Source organism: Python bivittatus, unplaced genomic scaffold, assembly GCF_059951505.1.
Source record: "Python bivittatus isolate LINGU-HERP-01145 unplaced genomic scaffold, Pbiv_v1 ctg000850_np1212, whole genome shotgun sequence".
Lineage (NCBI taxonomy): Eukaryota > Metazoa > Chordata > Lepidosauria > Squamata > Pythonidae > Python > Python bivittatus.
Genome location: NW_028277112.1, coordinates 56,322,928 through 56,343,233, shown reverse-complemented (window position 1 = coordinate 56,343,233; position 20,306 = coordinate 56,322,928). Strand labels below are relative to the sequence as shown.

Sequence of the window (20,306 nt, the reverse complement as noted above, 5' to 3'; positions counted from 1 at the left end):
TCAACTGGGCTTCAGATTGGACACTATTAGGCAAGTCCTCCATGCTCCTCCTCCCTCTCTTCTTCTTTTCTGAACACTGTCTCAAGTTTTACAGAATGCGGAGGAAATGAAGGGCAGCTTTTCTGGGGAAACCACCCTCTGAAATCATGGATCTAGGCAGCAAATCAGAAAATTACCTGATGGTTTAAGAACCCTAGGCTTGGGTGATAAAGACAAAGACTAATTTTTGCTGTTTGTGTCATAACATAAAAAGGATTGTATGTGATAGGCTTAAAAAAAAAAAGTAGAATTATTTTTAAAATTAAATATAATTATTTCTATGCAGCCTGGGGTTATTTTATCAGTTGCAGTTGTGCCATGCTAAAAACTAGCAGTTTGCCATGTGAGGGAAAAGATAGGAAACAAATGGAAGAAAACATAAATCAATGGGAAAGAGAGTGAGGTTAAAAAATTGAGGAAAAAGGTGGGTGTATTGAAGGGGAAGTGATTCCATTGAAAGATTCACACAGAAGAGTTAATCAATGAGGCCTAAACCTCATTGAAATTCATCTTACCTCAGTCATGAAGGGCATGAAAAAAAAAATCTGATCCTTTCCTGAGATGTGAAGATTTTTGTCATATATACCCCGAACATTAGTGGTTTTTTTTTTTTCATTTGTGATTGTGGATGTCCCATCAGGTTTCTCTGCCCACACTTCAGTCTAGAGCGTAGGAAGAGACAGGCAAAGCCTGAGAAAATCAATTGGTTCTAGTTTTTCAAGAGGAGAGGGCATCTCTTCTTAGAGTACCTCCCATCAAATAAGAAGAAGCACCTCAGTCCAGAGGGTTGGAGAATGAGAAGAAGATAGCCATCTAGGGATATGAGGAGCTAGATGTGAATTAGGGTTCTTTTCTTTATTTTATAAATTGACCTGACCGGTTTCTTTATCTCTTTAGTCCTAGTTTGTTCTACCTATATTGTCTCTGTGTGTATCGTGTGTGTTTCTGGATGTATAGACCAGCCTGGAAGATTAGCAGCTGAATCAAAAAGGAATTAGCAGCTGACTTAACTACATGAAAGTAGAAACAATGGAGAAAAGGAAAAGAAATTCTCATGCAGGAGTCTAAAGAATTTCTTTTCCGTTGTCCATCATTTTCTGCTCTCATTTAGTTAAAAAGTCTGACTTTATGGAATCAGCTCACTCATTCCAAGAGGTCTTTAAACTTTAGCACATACCTTGTCAGGCTAAGCTACTGAAAGGGCAAGCAAGCCAACAGCCGGGGATTTTCCTCTCTGGTCTGGCCGAATAGAAGTGCAGAGTGGAATTTCTCTGTCATCTGCAGGAACATGGTAGGGTACATTAGTAGCGATGGTGGGGGAAGGGCTTAAATGTTCTTCTGGAGGGAACCAGACATCCCTCTGTGTATGTGCATGCAAGCACACGCTGCATTACACTGCGGAAGTGATAGGCTGTGCTTGAGGATTCCATGAACATTCATATGGAAGAGAACACATGGAAACTTTCTCAGCGCAGAGTTCAGAGTCAGGGATCTGGTGTACAATCCATCCATTGTGCTAATTATGGTATGCTGAATAAACCACAGTTGCCTGGATTCACAATTAGCTAAGCCCAAATAAACAAACCACATTTTGGCTTAGTACTATTTTTGAATACAGCCATTGTAACATAAGTAATGGCTAAACCAACTTTCTAAACAATTGAACATTCAAAGCACACAATTGTGGCAAATGATTGTATCCCATCTTAAACCATACCTAATCTGTAATATTCTCAAAATGTGTGTTCCTTTGCTCCTTTTGTGACACACACAATCTATTCAAGAAGTCTTTAATTAAATTGTGTTCCACTTCCTCCTAAGCCTGGAATTATAATTGCTAGCTTTTGAACAACCAAAGATATCTCAATATGGATTAATATCCAGGATTGTGGTTAACATGATGCTTCCTAAATTAATTGTGGTTTACATGCAGGGGCTGCAAGTGTGTATAGGAGGGGCAGAGGAAGACTCAATTCTATCTCAGCTTAAGAAACTAAAATATGATTGTTCAGACTGGGCCAGTGGCAAACTGTCCTGCTACAGATTTCAAAAATCTCTTCACCGAAGATGCAGCTCATACTTCAGAACAACTGAGCTCAGGTTTTTTGTACACTTGCAAAATGCTGACCTATTTCATTTTGGCAATCCTACCTGTAACATCTGCTCCATGTCCCGTGTTGAAAATAATTATCTGATACTATGTAATTATGTGTGTGCCATAAGAGCTGAGTTTCCAAAAACACTTAGCTTCACCCTAAAGGTTAACCACTGTAGGAATGGCTTCAAGGAAAGCACAAATATTCTAATGCTAACCATTTTTTAAAAATATCCTGCCTGGGATTCTTCAACTGTGGATTTTTGAACTAGGACTGATGGTTTCAAAGACAAGGAGAGAGAGAGAGACTTTTCCTCTGGTGCTCACTAGCCATTTCTGCATTGTTCCTCATTATGAACTGTTCCATACTCTGACATAAATGTAGTCTGTAGGTGACCTTTCTTGAAAGATTGGCCCAAGATTTGCTCATTACAAAACAGCGTTGGGATCCCAGCCATTTGACTGATTTTTAAATACCCGTGTTCAGCAAGCTGGATCGATAAACATCCTGAAACACTTTTCTTTTGAATGTCATTCTCAGACTTGCATACTTAATGTGGCAGATGCCCAGGAGAAGCACACACACACACACACAAAATGCAGGCATGCAATCTATACATACACTCACTATAGTCAGGACTGATTCCTGAGACAGAGAAACCTGATGGGACGTCCACAATCACAAACAAATGAAACCCCCCCCCCCCCAATGTTCAGGGTATGTATATGACAAAAATCTTCACATCTCAGAAAAGGATGTCAGATTTTTTTTTCATGCCCTTCACGACTGAGGTAAGATGAATTTCCATTGGCCAACAATTTCACCATATTTTTATAAAATACAAAGTATATTCATAAGCTTTTTCTGGGCCTTGCATTCATTCTCCTGAAAGGAATTTATAGATTTCTGTCCCAGAATCTTGTCCTGGTGGAACTATTGTACATACACTGTTAAGTGTGAATCACGTTGGATTGGACTGAATGTAAGTTTGTTTGGAAAATAAAGATTGGGGTCAGACATCATGGTGTGTTGAATAAGCTGTCATGCCTGCATTCACCCAATATACTAACTACACTGTGGTTTAAGATGATCTGTGAACCCAACCTATTTGACTGAATGTGCAAATAGATAATATTGTTATCAAAGACAGAGCATCTACAGTACTGTGCAAAAGTTTTAGGCAGGTGTGAAAAAATGCTGTAAAGTAAGAATGCTTTCAAAAATATATATTGTAATTGTTTATGTTTATCAATTTACAAAATGCAAAGTGAGCAAACAGAAGAAAAACCCAAATCAAATCAATATTTGGTGTGACCACCCTTTGCCTTGAAAACAGCATCAATTCTTCTAGGTACACTTGCACACAGTTTTTGAAGGAACTCGGCAGGTAGGTTGTTCCAAACATCTTGGAAAACTAACCACAGATCTCCTGTGGATGTAGGCTGCCTCAAATCCTTGTGTCTCTTCGTGTAATCCCAGACTGACTCGATGTTGAGATCAGGGCTCTGTCAGGGCCAAACCATCACTTCCAGGACTGCTTGTTCTTCTTTACGTTGAAGATAGTTCTTCAGGACATGGGCTGTATGCTTGGGGTCGTTGTCCTGCTGCAGAATAAATTTGGGGTCAATCACACGCCTCCCTGATGGTATGGCATGATGGATAAGGATCTGCCTGTATTATTCAGCATTGAGGACACCATTGATCCTGACCAAATCTCCAACTCCATTTGCAGAAATGCAGCCCCAAACTTGCAAGGAACCTCCATCATGCCTCACTGTTGCCTGCAGACACTCATTATTGTACTGCTCTCCAGCCCTTTGGCGAACAAACTGCCTCCTGCTACAGCCAAATATTTCACATTTTAACTCATCAGTCCAGAGCACCTGCTGCCATTTTTCTGCACCCCAGTTCCTATGTTTTCGTGCATAGTTGAATCACTTAGCCTTGTTTCCACATCGGAGATATGGCTTTTTGGCCACAATTCTCCCATGAAGACCACTTCTGGACAGACTTCTCCGGACAGTAGATGGGTGTACCGGGTCCCACAGGTTTCTGTCAGTTCTGTGCTGATGGCATTACTGGACATCTTCCAGAGTCAAAGGGAAGTAAGCATGATGTGTCTTCCATCTGCTGCATTAAGTTTCCTTGGCCAACCACTGCATCTACAGCCCTCAACGTTGCCCGTTTCTTTGTGCTTCTTCAAAAGAGCTTGAACAACACATCTTGAAACCCCAGTCTGCTTTGAAATTTTTGCCTGGGAGAGACCTTGCTGATGTAGTATAACTACCTTGTGTCTTGTTGCTGTGCTCAGTCTTGCCATGGTGTATGACCTGTGACATGAAACTGTCTTCCACAACCTCACCTTAGGAGCAGAGTTTGGCTGTTCCTCACCCAGTTTTCAGCCTCCTACACAGCTGTTTCTGTTTCAGTTAATGATTGTGTTTCAATCTACATATGAAATTGATGATCATTAGCACCTGCTTGGTATAATTGGTTAATCATACACCTGACTCTAATCCTACAAGATCCCTAACTTTGTGCAAGTGTACAAAGTGTGCAAGTGTAAGAATTGATGCTGGTTTGAAGCCAAAGGGTGGTCACACCAAACTATTGATTTGATTTAGATTTTTCTTCTGTTCACTCACTTTGCATTTTGTAAATTTATAAACATAAACAATTACAATATATATTTTTGAAAGCATTCTTACTTTATAGCATTTTTTCACACCTGCCTAAAACTTTTGCATAGTAACTGTATATCATACAGTGCAGCTAGTTGCTACTCACATATGTTTTTTTCCTGATACATATAAATATGGATGCCAACTGGACATCAGAAAAAGGTATGTGAATAGCAGGTGGCTTTCCTGAAAAGAATTGCATGTAAGGAGATATATACAGTGGTACCTCGGGATATGAACTTAATCCGTTCCGTGACTCTGGTTGCAACTCGAGTTGGTCTCAAGTCGAGGTAAAGTTTCCCATAAGGTTCAATGTAAATACGGTTAATCCGTTCTGCCCTCCGAATTTGGTCGCAACCCGAGGCAAATTTCCCCATAGGGTTCAATGTAAATCCGGTTAAACCGTGCCGCCCTCCGCCCGAATTTGGTCGCAACCCGAGGCAATTTTCTCTTCAGAGCCTTACTCCCGCCAAGCCTGCTCTGCATTTTCTTTGGAGCCATGCTAACACACACACCAAAAACCTTCGCAAAACACTGCAAAACACACCACAAGCCTCACCGAACGTCTCCTTGCTACCGCGACCTCACCCACAGGAAGCCGCGACCGCGTGGCAGCAGGGAAAATGGCTGCGGATCCGGTTCATAAGTAGAGGCAAGTTCGTAACCCGAGGTACCACTGTATTTGAATGCTGTCATGAGTGTCTGGAGGGAGGAGGTACATAAATCTGCAAGACAGCAGGTACAATGTTGTGATCTAAGCCCTGCCCCTTTTGTATGTGCATCAACATCACATGTTGTACACATATGTACAAAAGGGGCAGAGCTTGGATTGCAATACTGAATCTGCCATTTTGCAGACTTTGACACCCCCCCCCCGCAGACTAACATGAATTTCCAAAAATGATAGTGATGATCCGTGATGACTCATTTTTATACCTATGTCATATTTTGTTGTAATTATCAGATATGAATTTGTATGTACAAACAACACATTACAGTAGTCCTTGGTTTACAACCATTTGTTCAGCGACTGCTCTAAGTTACAACAGCACTGAACAAATTGTGGTTGTGACTGTCTTCGGAATTCTGGCCATCGCAGCACCCTTGCAGTCACATGATCATGACCTAGGTGTTTGGCAATCAGTTCACACTTCCAGTTGCAGCACCCTGCAATCACATGATCGCCATTTGCAACCTTTCTTGCTGGCTTCTCCAGAAAGTCAATGGGGAAGCTGGCAAAGAAGGTCGCAAATCACTGGGGTAAGTCTCCCCCACCCATGTACCATCCCCCAACCCCTCTGTGCTCATGCTGGCCATTTGTGCAACCGTGAGCACATTCCCTGAGCCTCACTGCGCCTTCCTTGCACCCTCACGCACCCCCTCAGGCCCTCCCCCACCCAGCAACAGCCACTTACCTGCCTGCCGGCCTGCTTGCAAGCCATCTGAACTTGCAACTTCCTGCTGGCTTTCCCACTGACTTGGTTGTGCAAGGGATTGCAGGGATTGCTGTTGTTAAGTGATGCAGTTGTGCTTTACAACTGCATTGCTTAGCGACGGAAATTGTGGCCCCAATTGCTGCTGTAAGTTGAAGATTACCTGTATGTATATTCTGCGTATGCAGAGAAAGTGAATGCTGGTTATACAAGTGTGATCCAAGTCCTAGTGCCATCATCTTCCAGTATCCCCACAGCTGATTGTTTCTTTTAGTAAGTTAGTGCAATTGAACAAGCAATTTCAAAATCTTTCCAATGGGCTAAACCTCTGTTCCTTTTATTGTGTTAGGAGAAAATAAATGAAAAACTGCTCTCTGGCACTTTAGGGTGAGCTGACCTCATATTATTTCTTGATTTCCAAGAAAAATATAACCATCTATCATGTTGCTCTGTTTAAAAGAAGCATTCCACACAGCTTATCTATTCTTATTATTTGATTTTGTTGTGTTTCCAAAAGACTTTAAAGAAAGTCTCCATTTTAATGTGGTCCTGAGTTCAAAAGACCACTGTCAAAACAAGTGTTCCGCAATCTTTGTGTGGCCTTCCAGACCACACATGGTTTTTTCCTTCCTCTTATGGTACTAGAAAGCCAAACAGCTGACCTATGGATAACCTCAGCCTTTATTTTTGCTCCTAGGAAATTGGGTTTTGACGGAGGTATGTGGGAGACTACCAAGTTAAAGAGTCTTATGATATTCAGTGGAATAATTCAAATCCCAGGAAGTCTACATGGATTAAGGTGACATACATTCTCAGGATATCTTTGTGGCAGGTATTTAAGCAGCACTTTTAAATAATTTTGTAAAACAAAACCATAACTCTTATCCATAATTATAAAATTGTGCTTAAGTATAAATGAAATTCTCTGAAGAAGGAAAGCACATTAACAATGGAATTTCAAAAGAGCTTTCTTGTAATTGTGGTTCAGAAAAAAAGACCTTAAACCAGAAATGGGGAACTTTGATCCTCCACTTATGGCTGAAATACAGCTCTCAGCATCTAATACTACTGACCTGGGTAGTTGAGATTGCTGGGACTGTATTATCTGAGGAGATAGGAGCTCATCAACCCTGTTCTAGACTTAGCACAGTTTCCCATATCTGAATGGTACATGTGCAGATTTGCAGATGGGCACATTTGCAGTTGACTACATAGGGCAAGTCCATTTTAACTAGGACTGACAGTAATTGTCATAAGTCACTTATAACCTTTTAAATGCCCTGTACAGCTGCCAAGAATAACACCAGCATTTGTTTTTTTTACTGGAGTCTGGAAATGGACTAGGAGTCAGGACTAGGAGCCAGATGGTTAAAAAAAATGGTTGTATCAACCATGTTGCCCTATTTTGGACCAACTGAAGCTTCTGGACCATGTTCAATGGAAACCCTTCATAAGTATGTACTACACTTCAGCTGAGAGGGAGGGCCATTGCCAAAGATAGCCTCAAACAGTAAACATTGCCACAATTCAATTGTGTGATAGGATCACCACTGATCTATCAGCACATGCTGATCAAAGGCACCCACAACTGCCAAGGCCACAGGTAGTGTGTCAGTGCTGTAGAACTGGGGAAAATGATAGATATTGATACAATTTTCATAGTTTATGAACATATAAAAATCAGTACACTAAACAAATGGATTCCATTTCTAAAATACCATGTGCAAGGTCATATATATGAAAGGACAAGATGCAGAGGGATGAATTCTGTGACATAAATTATCAACTGCTGTTTAAACTTGACCTTAAAGAAACCATTTGCTGAAAGTCCTGCCACACCTGGCCTTTCTGTTTTCCTCCACCCTGTCTGGTTGTTTTATGCTTCAGAGGACATGCATCGTAAAAGATCAAAGAGCAGCTTTGAAAATTGTTTTCTACTACTGAGTGATGGAAGAATACCATCTAAGTAAGAAATGGCCCTTGAGTGGGTCTTCTCTGTGATGGACACCATGCTCTTTTGCTGGATTACAATGCTGCCTTCGTCTGAAGGGTAATGCTGAATGTGGGAATGGAACTGCCTTGAGCTCTTGAATGAAAGGTTGGGATATAAATCAATCAGTCATGAAAAAAATTCCAGGTCCTCAATATTAAAAAATAAGCAACTCCCCAGTTCAAACCCAAAGTGGCAAAGAAGCAACACAAGGCATTTTTTATGGTGGGTCAAATTGTTCTTTGTTATTTTCTGTGTGAGAGAATGATGACATTTTGTATGTGCACCAGTGAGAGGATGAGCAAATGTGTCTGCAGGCAGCTGTCCAAACTCTAAAGGAAATCTTGCATTTTTTATGGAAGTGGGAGGGCAGTGCAGGAAGACATGCCTGATGTAGCCAGTACCCAGCACACTTGCCTTGCACTAGAGAAGAGATAAAGCTTACAGAATGCCTCTAAGAGCTACAACAGACCATATAAATAAAGGTAAAAAGAGAGAGCACCCCTGATATAGTTTTCCTTTAGTTTAAAGGTAGCATTCTGAATTAAACTGATACTTTCAGGAAACCCAGAAGAGCTGAAGTGTGTAGTCCTTTTAATAGTTCAGGCACTATATCCAGGAAGAGAACTGGTTAGGGATATTACTAGACAAGACTTAAGGAAAGAGATGACTTCCCAAATCATGTGCATGCTGCCAAAGTATTGAGTACTTTCTTCTTTCATTTCATCTGATACTTTTCTTATGCTCCAAGTTGTAATCTTCCATATATCATGTTTCTCACCAGATGGGCCTATAGATGGTGGCCTTTGATACCCATCATGGCTTTAGTCAATTGAAATTTTCACATAATGGTTTTTAGTAAAACAAAGTAAGTATAGACTGGATATAGCCTTAGCTGTATCTGCCCCATCTGCCCCATTTCCTACTAACAATAAAGACAGCACCAGTCTGTTTTGGCACATTTTGGTTGGTCTACCACAAGCACAAGTTAAGCTGAGTCTTACCCCAAGCATGTTCACACTATCGGGTGCAAGCTAGGGTTTCTAATCTGAGATTACCATGCAAGCCAATGTCCTGTTGCCCATATTTGACCAACTAAGAGGTACATGCAGTAAACTGACACACACTTGGGATATGAGTACAAAGACCAATCTTTGAATAAGGAAACATGTAAAGCTTATGAGAGAATGAATCCCATCTAGCGGTTGGGCTGCATAATGCACCATCCCTTGTATGAATATTGTAAGGAAACCATGTGTTGAATGTGGAATAGTGACAGCTGTGACAAAAAAGAAGCCTGAGCTTTGCATTAAGCCTCTTATGCTTAACTGTGGTTTCTCTAAAGAAACCCAATTGCTCCTGTTATCTCAGATGATACATGGTGGATTGTGACTTGAACAGGCCACCAGTACATAGTTTTACTGCTCTGTTTGAGTCAAGATATTTTCCAAATGGTTGGATATGGCTAGCCACACCTACAGCCTATGAACGAAACAAACACAGCTGTAAAAAATCCCCCTTTTCCTCTTCTTGAGTACTTATTGTAATGTATCCCAATTTCTTCCAGCTGGAACCTGCCCCATTCCTGGATACAGGTTACAGTGTTTCCGAAATGTTAGATCATAGCTAGTAGGGTTATATGACATAGGGTTCAGGCTCATCCTAGGCAGGTGGTTGAGCCTAAATGGGAAGTGCTGAGTGTTAGAGAATATTTGTAATGTTGACTGTATTTAAAAAAGTTGTTAATATATTTGCTATCTGGCAATGCTAAATAAAAAGTAGTTGCCTACGTACTGGACTTGTCCTAAAAGGGGTTGTTAATTCAGACCACAGACCAAGAGGCTACCTATACTTCTACTCTGGTAACACCTCTTATTTTTTATTTAAGGAAAAACATTCTATTTAGAGGGGTCAAATTCAGTAGTCCACTGAAGATTTACTTTTCTTTCTTGCTAGAACATGTATCTTTTTTTCAGTGGTGAAAAATACTCACCGCTCAATACTACCATCCAAAGAAGAAAGGCCAAGTCTGGAGAAATATTGATCTGTAGCTTGGGAGGCTAGCCCAAAGTAGAAATACAGAGTCAATTAACCTTTCAGACTTTAGTGACTCAGTTTGTACATTTATTCACACAACACGCTTTACCTTCTCTGACAAACTAGTCTGGCGTTCCAATGCCAAACAACCAAAGATACCAAGGACAAATCAATTAAATCTAAAGGTTGGTATCCCAGCCACCTTTATGGCTGAAACTTCTTGTGTTTTAATCCACCATTTAAAAAGAAGTAGAAATTCAGAACAAGCCATTAGAGTTGGAGCCATTGAACCTTCAGAAGGTGTAGGAGAAATAAAGGACATATATGAAGAAGCTGGAACAGTCAGTCCAAGTTTGTTTATTTACGGAACTTATGTATTATATGAACCACATAGCTCATATAATGATTCTAGGTGGTTCACAGCAATCAATAAAAACAGAGATAAAAACAAAAATGCCCTTCCCCCTCAGGCACCAGACCAAACAGCTTCCCAGCTCAACCCCCATCCTAGAGTAATGCTTGGGGGAAGAGCCAGATCTTCATGCCCTCTGGAAAGCTAAAGGGGATCCCTCAGATCTCAGGCAGGAGGCTATTCCAAAGGGCTAAGATGGCCACTAAGAAGGCATGCCTCCCAGGTCCAATCAGGTGACAACATCTAACCTAGAAGGACGGGCAGATACCCTCAAGGAGAGGTGGTCCCCCAAATAACTGGCCCTGTGCAATGTAGGGCTTTAAATGTGATAACCAGTGCCTTGAGTTACACCTGGAAAGCAACTGGGAGCCAGTCAGCTCACTTAGCAGAGGTATAACTTGGGTGAATCACAAGGCACCCAGAACTGTGCATGCTGCTGCATTCTGGACCAGTTACAGCTTCTGGATGGTCTTCAAGGGCAGCCCATGTAGTGTGTGGTCAAGTAATCCACTAAGTCACTTAAGTCATGGTGTATTTATTGAATTAACGCAATTTCCTGGGTTTACCCAATGGACTGAACTATAGATTAACCATGTGAACTGGGTTCCATTACTACTTCTGTGTCTCAGTGGAACATCTAAGCAAGATTGGTCCTGGTTAGCACTTGGGGGAAAGACTACTTGGGAATTCCAGGACTGTTGACTGGGCAGGGACATCAAAAGTGTTGGAAAATATGGGGTTTCAACCAAGCCTGTCTCACAAGAGCACAAAGGGAGGGGTGGCTCTGCTGCGGCCTGGCTTGGCTACTCTGTGTGGTCCATATTACCAATCCCAGAGTCCAGTAGAACATGTGCAGCACCTACTGAAGTAGTGATTTAAAGTTGGCTCCAGCAAAAGTCGCCCAAGGACATTCACAGTTGATCACATTGCTTTCTCAATGAGGTAAGTAGAGAAGCATGTGTTTTTGTTAGGGAGAGCTGCCAAGAATGTTCTAAGGAGGCTATGTGTTCCAAGTTAGTGTACGTAAGTACAGGATGGGGTTAAGTACAAACAATTCACTCAAAGTGACAGAAGTGTTCAGTGTGGTTCACCAACCTTTGTCCATTTCCACGGCCTTGTCTCTCTCATGCTTCAGCCATTTCCACGTCCCCACCTGTGTTATGCTTTAGCCATGGTCTCCTGAACAACAGGAAACAAATCTAGCCATCTTTTGTGTGGCAGATCTTTATATATTTGAAGACAGCTAATTTCAGTTGCCACGTATGCTGTGGGACAGCAAAGTCTTTTAAAAAGCACTTTAAAAAAAAGTCGTTCTTCCATTTTCTTTTTTCCCCATTGATGCTTCCTAATTTTTATTTAGAAGAAATGTCTAACAAATGGATGACATGTTTTAAAAATTGTTTATCTGCAGGGATGGGGGACAAAAAGCTGTATACCGCTCCTTGTTGGAAAACGTGGGGTTTCAACCAAGCCTGTCTCACACGAGCACAAAGGGAGGGGCGGCTCCGCTGCACCCTAGCATTGCTGCTCTGTGTGGGCGGGGCTTGGAGCCCGCCTTTTTTTTCTCCTGTTTCCCTCATTTTCTTCTCTTCTCCTCATGGCTCTCCACGAGGTAGGAATGAATCCTCTCTCCTCCTCATGGGTTTTGAACTAACATTTCATAACCCCAACACAAAGAAGGCAATGGTAAGCAATTACAACAACATAGCATAACAAGAAAACTGCGTGGAAGTGTCTGTAAATCATCTGGGTGAAGCTTGACTTGAAGGAGTCTTTACCTTTTAGTTAGCGGTTCAGGATGTCCATGTGGTTTGTTTGATTCTCGACTTGGTATGTTGTGTGAATGAACTCATATAGCAGATTTAGAAAAACCACCCGCAGAGAAAGGATAGGGCCAGACAAGTTATTGTCCCATTGCTCTCCCTCATTTACAAACGTTTCTGGGAAGGGTGTGAGTCCAGATGTCAGTGTTTCCCCACTGCTTTTTATATGCCATGAAAAAAAAACCCATTAAGAAAAGGAAGCCACAGTACCTGTCTTGATTGGTAATCTTAGGAGCTTCCTTAAATACTAAACAGATGAAATTTCCACAGCTCAACTTGAGCCTTTCCAATTCCTTCTCTGCCTCCTTTGCATAGGTACCTGAAAGGCTGGAAACTAGGCCTAATTTAAAACTGTAAATAATCCTGTTTGGCTTCTTCTGTTATTGCAGCATTGTGAAACAATAAAACCGAAGAAAACTATAGTTAAATTATTTGCATGTAACTTAAAACCCCTCTCAGAATTTCAACTGGGGAACCCTACTCCGATGCCTGTATTTCTCAGAGGTTAGCTTCATAGTACAGGTTGCTCTGATGCCTGCCGGTCATTTAGGATATAATCCTGAAGTGAATATAATTCTGGACATGCTGACAATGCACTCCAGGTTTTGGAAGTTCCCAATCTGCATTTGTTTTTCCTATCCAGTGCTCACTGGGCATGCATTATTAAGCTGTTCAGTGTTTAATCAAGTGCAATATAAATAATACTGCATGCAACGTTGCCCCATTATGAGTATGGGCCACCAACTGTTTCTGGAGGGCAGGAACGGATGTCGCTTTCTATTTGTCCACAGGCACCTGCCAATGGAACCTCTGCCATAACTTGGTCATACCTGATGCACAAATGTACAAAATCTAACATCTGCTACATATAAAATGAAATTGAAACAACAATATATTGTCTAGCAGAAAAAATGAGATCCTTTTGCCATGTAGCAAGCTCTGGAAACTGCAGTATATGTACTCAAGATAGAACTTCAAAAATCTAAAAAAATAGAAATTCCAGCTACTGCAAGAATATTTTCATTACAATATTTCAAACCTGAAGAATGGTGCAAGGATACATACAGCAAATATTATTCACTTATTGAAAAACTTTATTAGTGGCTTAGCATGTAGTGTATTTTTAAACTTTCTAACAGCCTGACCTGTTTTATTACACAAGTTACATAAGTAAAGCAGAATGGGCTCACTGATTTTAATTTCAGTATGAAATTCATATAGTATTTTTTTGTCAGATGAACCTTTCATGATTCCTGGATACCTTCTGGTAGGATCAGCCACACTTCCCTTTAATTTTAACCTAGTCACTTTGTACATCACTAAATAGTCTATCTTTTTGACATTGCTATACTTTGTTCTTCGAAATCTACCTACTCTACCCAAATAAACATGATGCTAGCTCAAATCTATTATCCCTCATTTGAGAGCATTTGATTGATTCATTTCCAACAAGGGTTCTAAGCAAATTTTCTTATGTAGGCAGGTTTTCAACATAGAAGGGGACTGCTGCAAATTGCCAGCACTATACAATTATTTATAATGGTCCCAAATTCTTCTAAAAATCCTCAGCCTTCAGTGTATACATTTTTACATTTGATCTTAATTAAGAATTGACAATCACAAAGAGAAATGTTTTATTTTAAAGTCACTTTTCTCATTCTTAAATCTATTTGTAGGAATGGAATACTGACACTTATTTCATGGGGTTCTGTGTAAAAACTGAATAGAATTTGCACTTTGAGTAAGGAAACAGTTGGATGTGAACAAAATTACCCAAGAGACAGTGTTCCAAATTTGTCTCTTCTTAGATAGCAAAATTGAGATGCTATTTCAGTTACTAGAGGATACTATAAAAAGAATAATTCAGTTTCAGGTCCAGCATCCCTTTGCTTTCTCCAACATTTGAAAGTGGCTGCCTGTAAGAGGTGCTACAAGACCAGCTCTACCACTTCATAAAATTATGTTTTTACAGACTAGTGCAGACAGTGATCCACCCACTGCCCACAGACCTGCTACCCAGATCAGGTCTTTCATTATAACTAAGGCTATAATTATAATGAAAGACATCCTTGGAGAAATGCATTGTGAAATCATGTCTGTGGAAACGATATTGCACAGACAGCTGCTGTAATCACTTCAGTTTACATCACTCTGAGAGTTCCTCAGAATTTTGTTTACAGACCATCTGGGCAATGAGTGAGTAGCAGAGGCACGCAGAAGGGAATGATGGGGAGAGTCCTGGTCCATCTTCCATCTCAAGAGGCAAGTCCTGCTCCTGCCTACTCAGGCAGCAGGTCCTCTTAGGATGATCCTGGGCAGCTGGCAATCTCCCTTTCTCCACTCATCCTCTATCATTTGGACAGGGTGAGAACCATGCCATAGCTTTTGTTTTGTTTTGTTTTGTTTGAAACATCAAGAAAATGGGTAAAAAGAGCTTGATGTTGCCATCTTCACAGGCAGAACCTTATAACAAGGAAAAGATCAATACACTTGATCACCAGAAACTAGACTTGCTTCTGAGGGGACTTCCTGTGAGGACCATGGCGAGCTGACATGCTGCTCGTTAGCAGGACAGCTTTGCAAGGAGAATCATGGCTGGATGCTGGATTTGGATTGGTGAAATTTCTCTGGAAGGACTGAGATTATCCACATGACTCCAGATGGCCGCTACTCATGAGTAGACCATGGAAACTGTCATTTTGCAGTTGACTTATGAGTAGAAAAGCTGGGAGTCGGGATTTCATCAAGCTCACACTTACAAGGCAGCCTTTTGCAGACATTAAGCTTGACTGAGCCTTATTAATCACTTTTTTTGATTTGGATTATTAATTTTTTTTTGTTTGTTTACTGGAGAGATTATCAGCCTTTGGACCAGCAAGGTTTTGCTGTATTCATTGGATGAGCTTTCTCCTCCTTGGAGGACGATGGTGTAAATTCGATTTTAAAAGTTTTGAAAATCTATTTCTTGGACTATACAGCAAAAGGGTGCTTAGTATATGGATTCTGGAAAGTTAAGGGGTCAATGGGATTTGGAATTATATCTTGGAATTAATTAGAAGATATTTTTTCATGAGGAAATGGTGACTGTTGTGGCTTTTTTATAAGAATGTTTTGGCTGTTTTTATGATGAGACCTTGAAAGGTGGACACTAGAGGGAGCTAGAAGATAAAGAATATGGAGCAGATAAAGCATACAGAGCAGAAATCTGTACTGCAAACTTTTGAATATCTCTCTACTGAGCTTCTTGATAGAATGGATCAATTGCCTGATAAGATGGACAAAGCATGTTGTAATGAAGTTACAGAATGAGAACAAGTTGCAATGGATGTCTGTGAAATTACTTTGAAGGGGGTCTTGAATGTAATATGGATCTGATGGGTGACTTGTTGCCTAAAGGAGATATACAAATATCAAACCAGGAAACTGGTTTGGATAATTTTTTCTTACTGGATATACAAAAGAGCTCTGTTAAGGTTTTGAAGTCACTTTTATTACAAGTGACAAACAAAAGGATAAACTTTACTTATTGGATATACAAAAAAAAAAAAACTTGTTAAAGTTCTGAAAGATTTTTGCCTAGAAACACAGATGACCGGCAAACTACCTCTGGGACTCTGTCTGAAGGAGCTAAAGAATATTTTTAAAAACTCTGGGAAGGCATACAAGTTCGGTTTGTTCAATCAGGGCTAAAAGAGGAAAATAGTTATATTTGGCTGCCCTTACTGGACTTTTGCTGACAAAGAACAATTAAGGAAGCATTTGGATTTTGTTTTTTTACTTAAGCGATGAGCTACGGGGAGAAGAGAGATTATGTTCTATTTAGAGATGTGATAGGCTATTAAATTTGTCTTTACTTGCTGGGATGAAGTGGGAAGTTACTTCTTTTTTCTTTTTCTTTTTTCTCTTTTCTTTTTTCTTTTCCACACCCCTCCTTGTTTTTTCTGTATTTTTCTGTTCATTTTTTTTTGCATTTTGTATTGGCTTTTATTCTTTCCATTTATAATTCTTAATAAAATTATTTGGAAAAAACCCCCAGAAACTAAACTTGCTTCTCAATCATATCCATTGTTGGGAGTGTGGTATCATCCCTCCCTAAAATCTGGGACAGATATTGAAATCTGGCAAACATACCTCAGCTCTCATTAAAAAACCTTCCCCTTGGTGCAAAACAGCAAAGAAAATGCCTTCTTTTAAAAGTAGAACCCCTTTAGTCAGAAGACTCAACCCCAAAATGTACTTTATGTAAAATCTGATCTTTTAGATCCTTTCTATTCCACATTAAGGATCTGGCCACAAGAAAGTTGGATTTTTGTTGCATGTTACATTCTTGCTTTTGGTCTTTACTAATGACAATTAAAATTTCAGGGACAAAATAGCCAGACAACACTTTTATATCCCACTGATTTCAGTGTGAGAATTAAATGCATCTGCATATATACAACATGCTTGCTTCCAAACACTAATAAAAACCAAGGTATAAACAGTTATTTCCCACCATTATTTTGATATGATTCTCATTGTTATTGGCAGTGTAATTGTAAGTTAAGACTGTTTCATTCCTTGCCCAGAAAATGTCTGTCCCAAAGCAAAGTGATGGGAGATGATTATTAAAAGAAACGCATTTGGGGTGAGGGGAGAAGAGGAAGCTTTAGTGCCTAAATGAAAAGGCAGTGAAGCAGTTACGAAGCTTAAAGAAGTGGAAATGATTTTCGTTAGGACTGTCACAAAAGCATCATCTGATGAATGGCTAGTTGGGGTGGCTTAAATGGCTTGTACAAATATTTTTCAATGCCCCAATGGGAACTGGTTATGTTTTACTTAAAAAAAAAAAAAAAAAAAAAAGGAAAAAGAAAAAAAAATCTAGCCTAGAGAATTTTTGTGGGCTGGGCACTGGTGAAGTACTATAATCCATTAGTGAGTAAGAAGAACTTTTACAAGTTGTTATTCTCCCTGTTTCAAAGACTGTCAACAATGTTGTCAATAGCTTCATAACTAGGTATTCACCTAGCACTAAAGTTATGTTGGCTGGATTTTGTTCAGACCACTGAGTGATCACTGCTGTGTACTCCAGCCAAAATGGTGTGATTCAGTGAGGAGGCCGAGCGGTCAGAGCCTTCTGTTGGTCCATTGGCGCTCTCACTGCGCTGACAGCAAAGAATCTGCTTGAAGGTGGCACTCATTTCTTTGTCTCGGTAAGAGTAGATGATCGGGTTCATGGCAGAGTTGAACTCGGCGAGCAACAAGAAGAACTTTTCGTATGCTAGGACATTGCACTGAGGGCAGCAAACGTCAAGAAGAAGCAGCACTAATCCTGGAGTCCAGCAGATTATAAAAGCACCTGGAAAGGACAAAGAAGAATACATTTGCTCTTCTAGATATTATGTTTCTATCATACACTTCTTTTAAGGAAGCATATATAAATTTTATTCCCATTATACACTGAAAGCCTCTGAGCTGGACTAGGCTGAATGATTATTAATCTATAGGAATTAAAACGACTTGATGGTACATAATCAATTGAAGTCTGAGAGTGATCTTCAGAATGAAGCAGGGAGTTGAATCTAGGTTTACTATCCTCTATACAAGTAGTCCTCAACTTAAAACTACAATAGGGGCTGGAAAATTTGTTAAGTGGTGCAGTTGTTAAGCAATGCATCACATGACCACACCTGATTTTACCACATTTTTTGCAGTGGTAGTTAAGTGAATCACTGTGGTCATTAACTGACTCACGCAGTTCCCCATTGATTTTGCTTGTTGGAAGCTGGCTGGTGATCATGTAGCCCTGGGATGCTGCAACTATCATAAATACATGCTAATTGCCAAGAGCCTGAATTTTGATCACTTGACTGTGGAAGTGGGGATGCTGCGACGGTCATAAGTGTGAGGACTGGTCGTAAGTCATTCTTTTCAGCACCATTGTAACTTTGAACGGTCACTAAATGAACAGTCATAAGTCAAGAACCACCTGCACACCATACTGACTCTCAATGTTTTGGTTTGCTTCCTAAATATATATTCTGCCAAGGACATAGAAAACATCCTAATTTTCAAAGAATAAGACATCACAAAATCATTTGTGAATCCAAATTTGAATTAACTTTAGCAGACTAACTGATCACCTTCCAAAGTTCTTAAAAGTAACTAACACAGTGAGTAGGTCTGACATGTTTTTAAGTGAATTCCATAACTGAGCATTATCACTGAAAAGCTTCTATACTGTGCCTTGTTTTTGCTAACTTTGTACCCCAATTGTACCATACCTACCAGATAGGAACACAAGGATTTTCTGCAAATAATTATCTCTGCACTGAGGGCAGAGAAGGGCCAGTTGTACATCTGCTGAGAAGCACAAGTGATACTGTGGTCAGCTTCTTAAATCTAATGTATCTTTCCTTGAATAGGTCCAGTTCATTTAAGGAATTGCCAACAGCTGTGATGTTTGCGCCCCGACATGCTCCAAATCACCTTTCCTCCTTCAAATCCTGATTACTGTACAACCTGCTGAAAAGTATAGATCCCTTTGCAGATTAACCATAATTTGGGAGAGGCTTGTTTGCCTGGTGAATTTTATCCTTTTTGTAACACTGAAATGGCTTCTTTTTCCTTTTTTCCCTTCCTGCCCAGTTGTCACTTTGTCTCACCACACCATCATCAAGCTTGTTTGTTTATTATACCAATTTATATGTCTGCCCAAATCAAATTCATGACTCTGAGCAACTAACAGTAATGAAAACAATATAAAAAACATATAACAATACAAACAAGAACACACATGTAACCTGTAGCCGAGGTATAAAAATGAAACCTCACAACAGCAACAAATCAGCACAACTGTTGCACTAGCTCTGCCACACATCCAGATCCCCAGGCCTGGTGAGTTATGCTCTCCCACTTCTCTTCCCCTCCTTCTCTTCCCCTCCTTCCTATTCATCTTTTACTCTTCTTTTGGGAACTATTACCTTACATTCAGTTCATCAACTATCAATAAGTGTGGCGCTGTTTTAATAATAATCTTAATAATTTGGGGAAAGTGCAACTGGAAGTGCAATTTATATTCAAATTACTGAGTGCAATTTATATTCAAATTACTGAGATTAATAATAAGATTACTGTCTAACTATTCTTAAGGTAATGAATATTCCATTGAGTGTAAAACTGAAAGCTTATATCCCGGCCAGAGATGCCTTCAGCTAACCAGTGATGCCAAAATGTGAATCTTGACATCACAATGCAAGCATTTCCCTTTATATACTTTAATGCAATGTTGAAACACAAGTATAAAAGTATCAAAATTTTGCATTGTGACATTGCAACACACGTTTCATTGCTTCTATTCTGGGGAATCATGATGCACGTACAAAAGGAGTTGAGTTTGTATATGATGTCACGATGCAGGTTTCATCATTTGCCCTCCATGATCCACCCCTTATGGATGTCCATGGCCAGAGTCAATATAAAGTGGGTACCTTTTTTTTTCCTTTGTCATTCTTCCTCCCCCAGCACTCCCTTCCCTTCCCTTCCCTTCCCTTCCCTTCCCTTCCCTTCCCTTCCCTTCCCTTCCCTTCCCTTCCCTTCCCTTCCCTTCCCTTCCCTTCCCCTCTTATTCTTCTGACATTCTTTTCTCAAGCAGCCAGGAACCTTGTAGAGAACTTTTAAAATAAGGCTAAAGGTCATATGAATTTTAAGCCAAGGGCTGCATGGAACCCAAAAGCTACAACTTAACAAACTCTGTTCTAACAATTCCCAAGTGATTTTGCCCCTCCATGCTGGGTAGTTACTTAAAGTAATTCAG

The 20,306-nt window shown here is 40.1% G+C and overlaps 1 protein-coding gene across 4 annotated transcripts in view; it reads right to left on the bottom strand.

The window, feature by feature from the left end:
- Positions 1-17,334: 17,334 nt before the first annotated feature.
- Positions 17,335-20,306, bottom strand: part of LPAR1 (lysophosphatidic acid receptor 1) — a 63,553-nt gene continuing 60,581 nt past the window's right edge. For all 4 annotated transcript variants that reach the window (XM_025165182.2, XM_025165181.2, XM_088129987.1 and 1 more), the window contains one exon: positions 17,335-17,849. In XM_025165182.2, the coding sequence (XP_025020950.1) occupies positions 17,548-17,849 (302 nt within the window). In that variant the 3' untranslated portion in view covers positions 17,335-17,547. The remainder of the gene's footprint in view (positions 17,850-20,306) is intronic.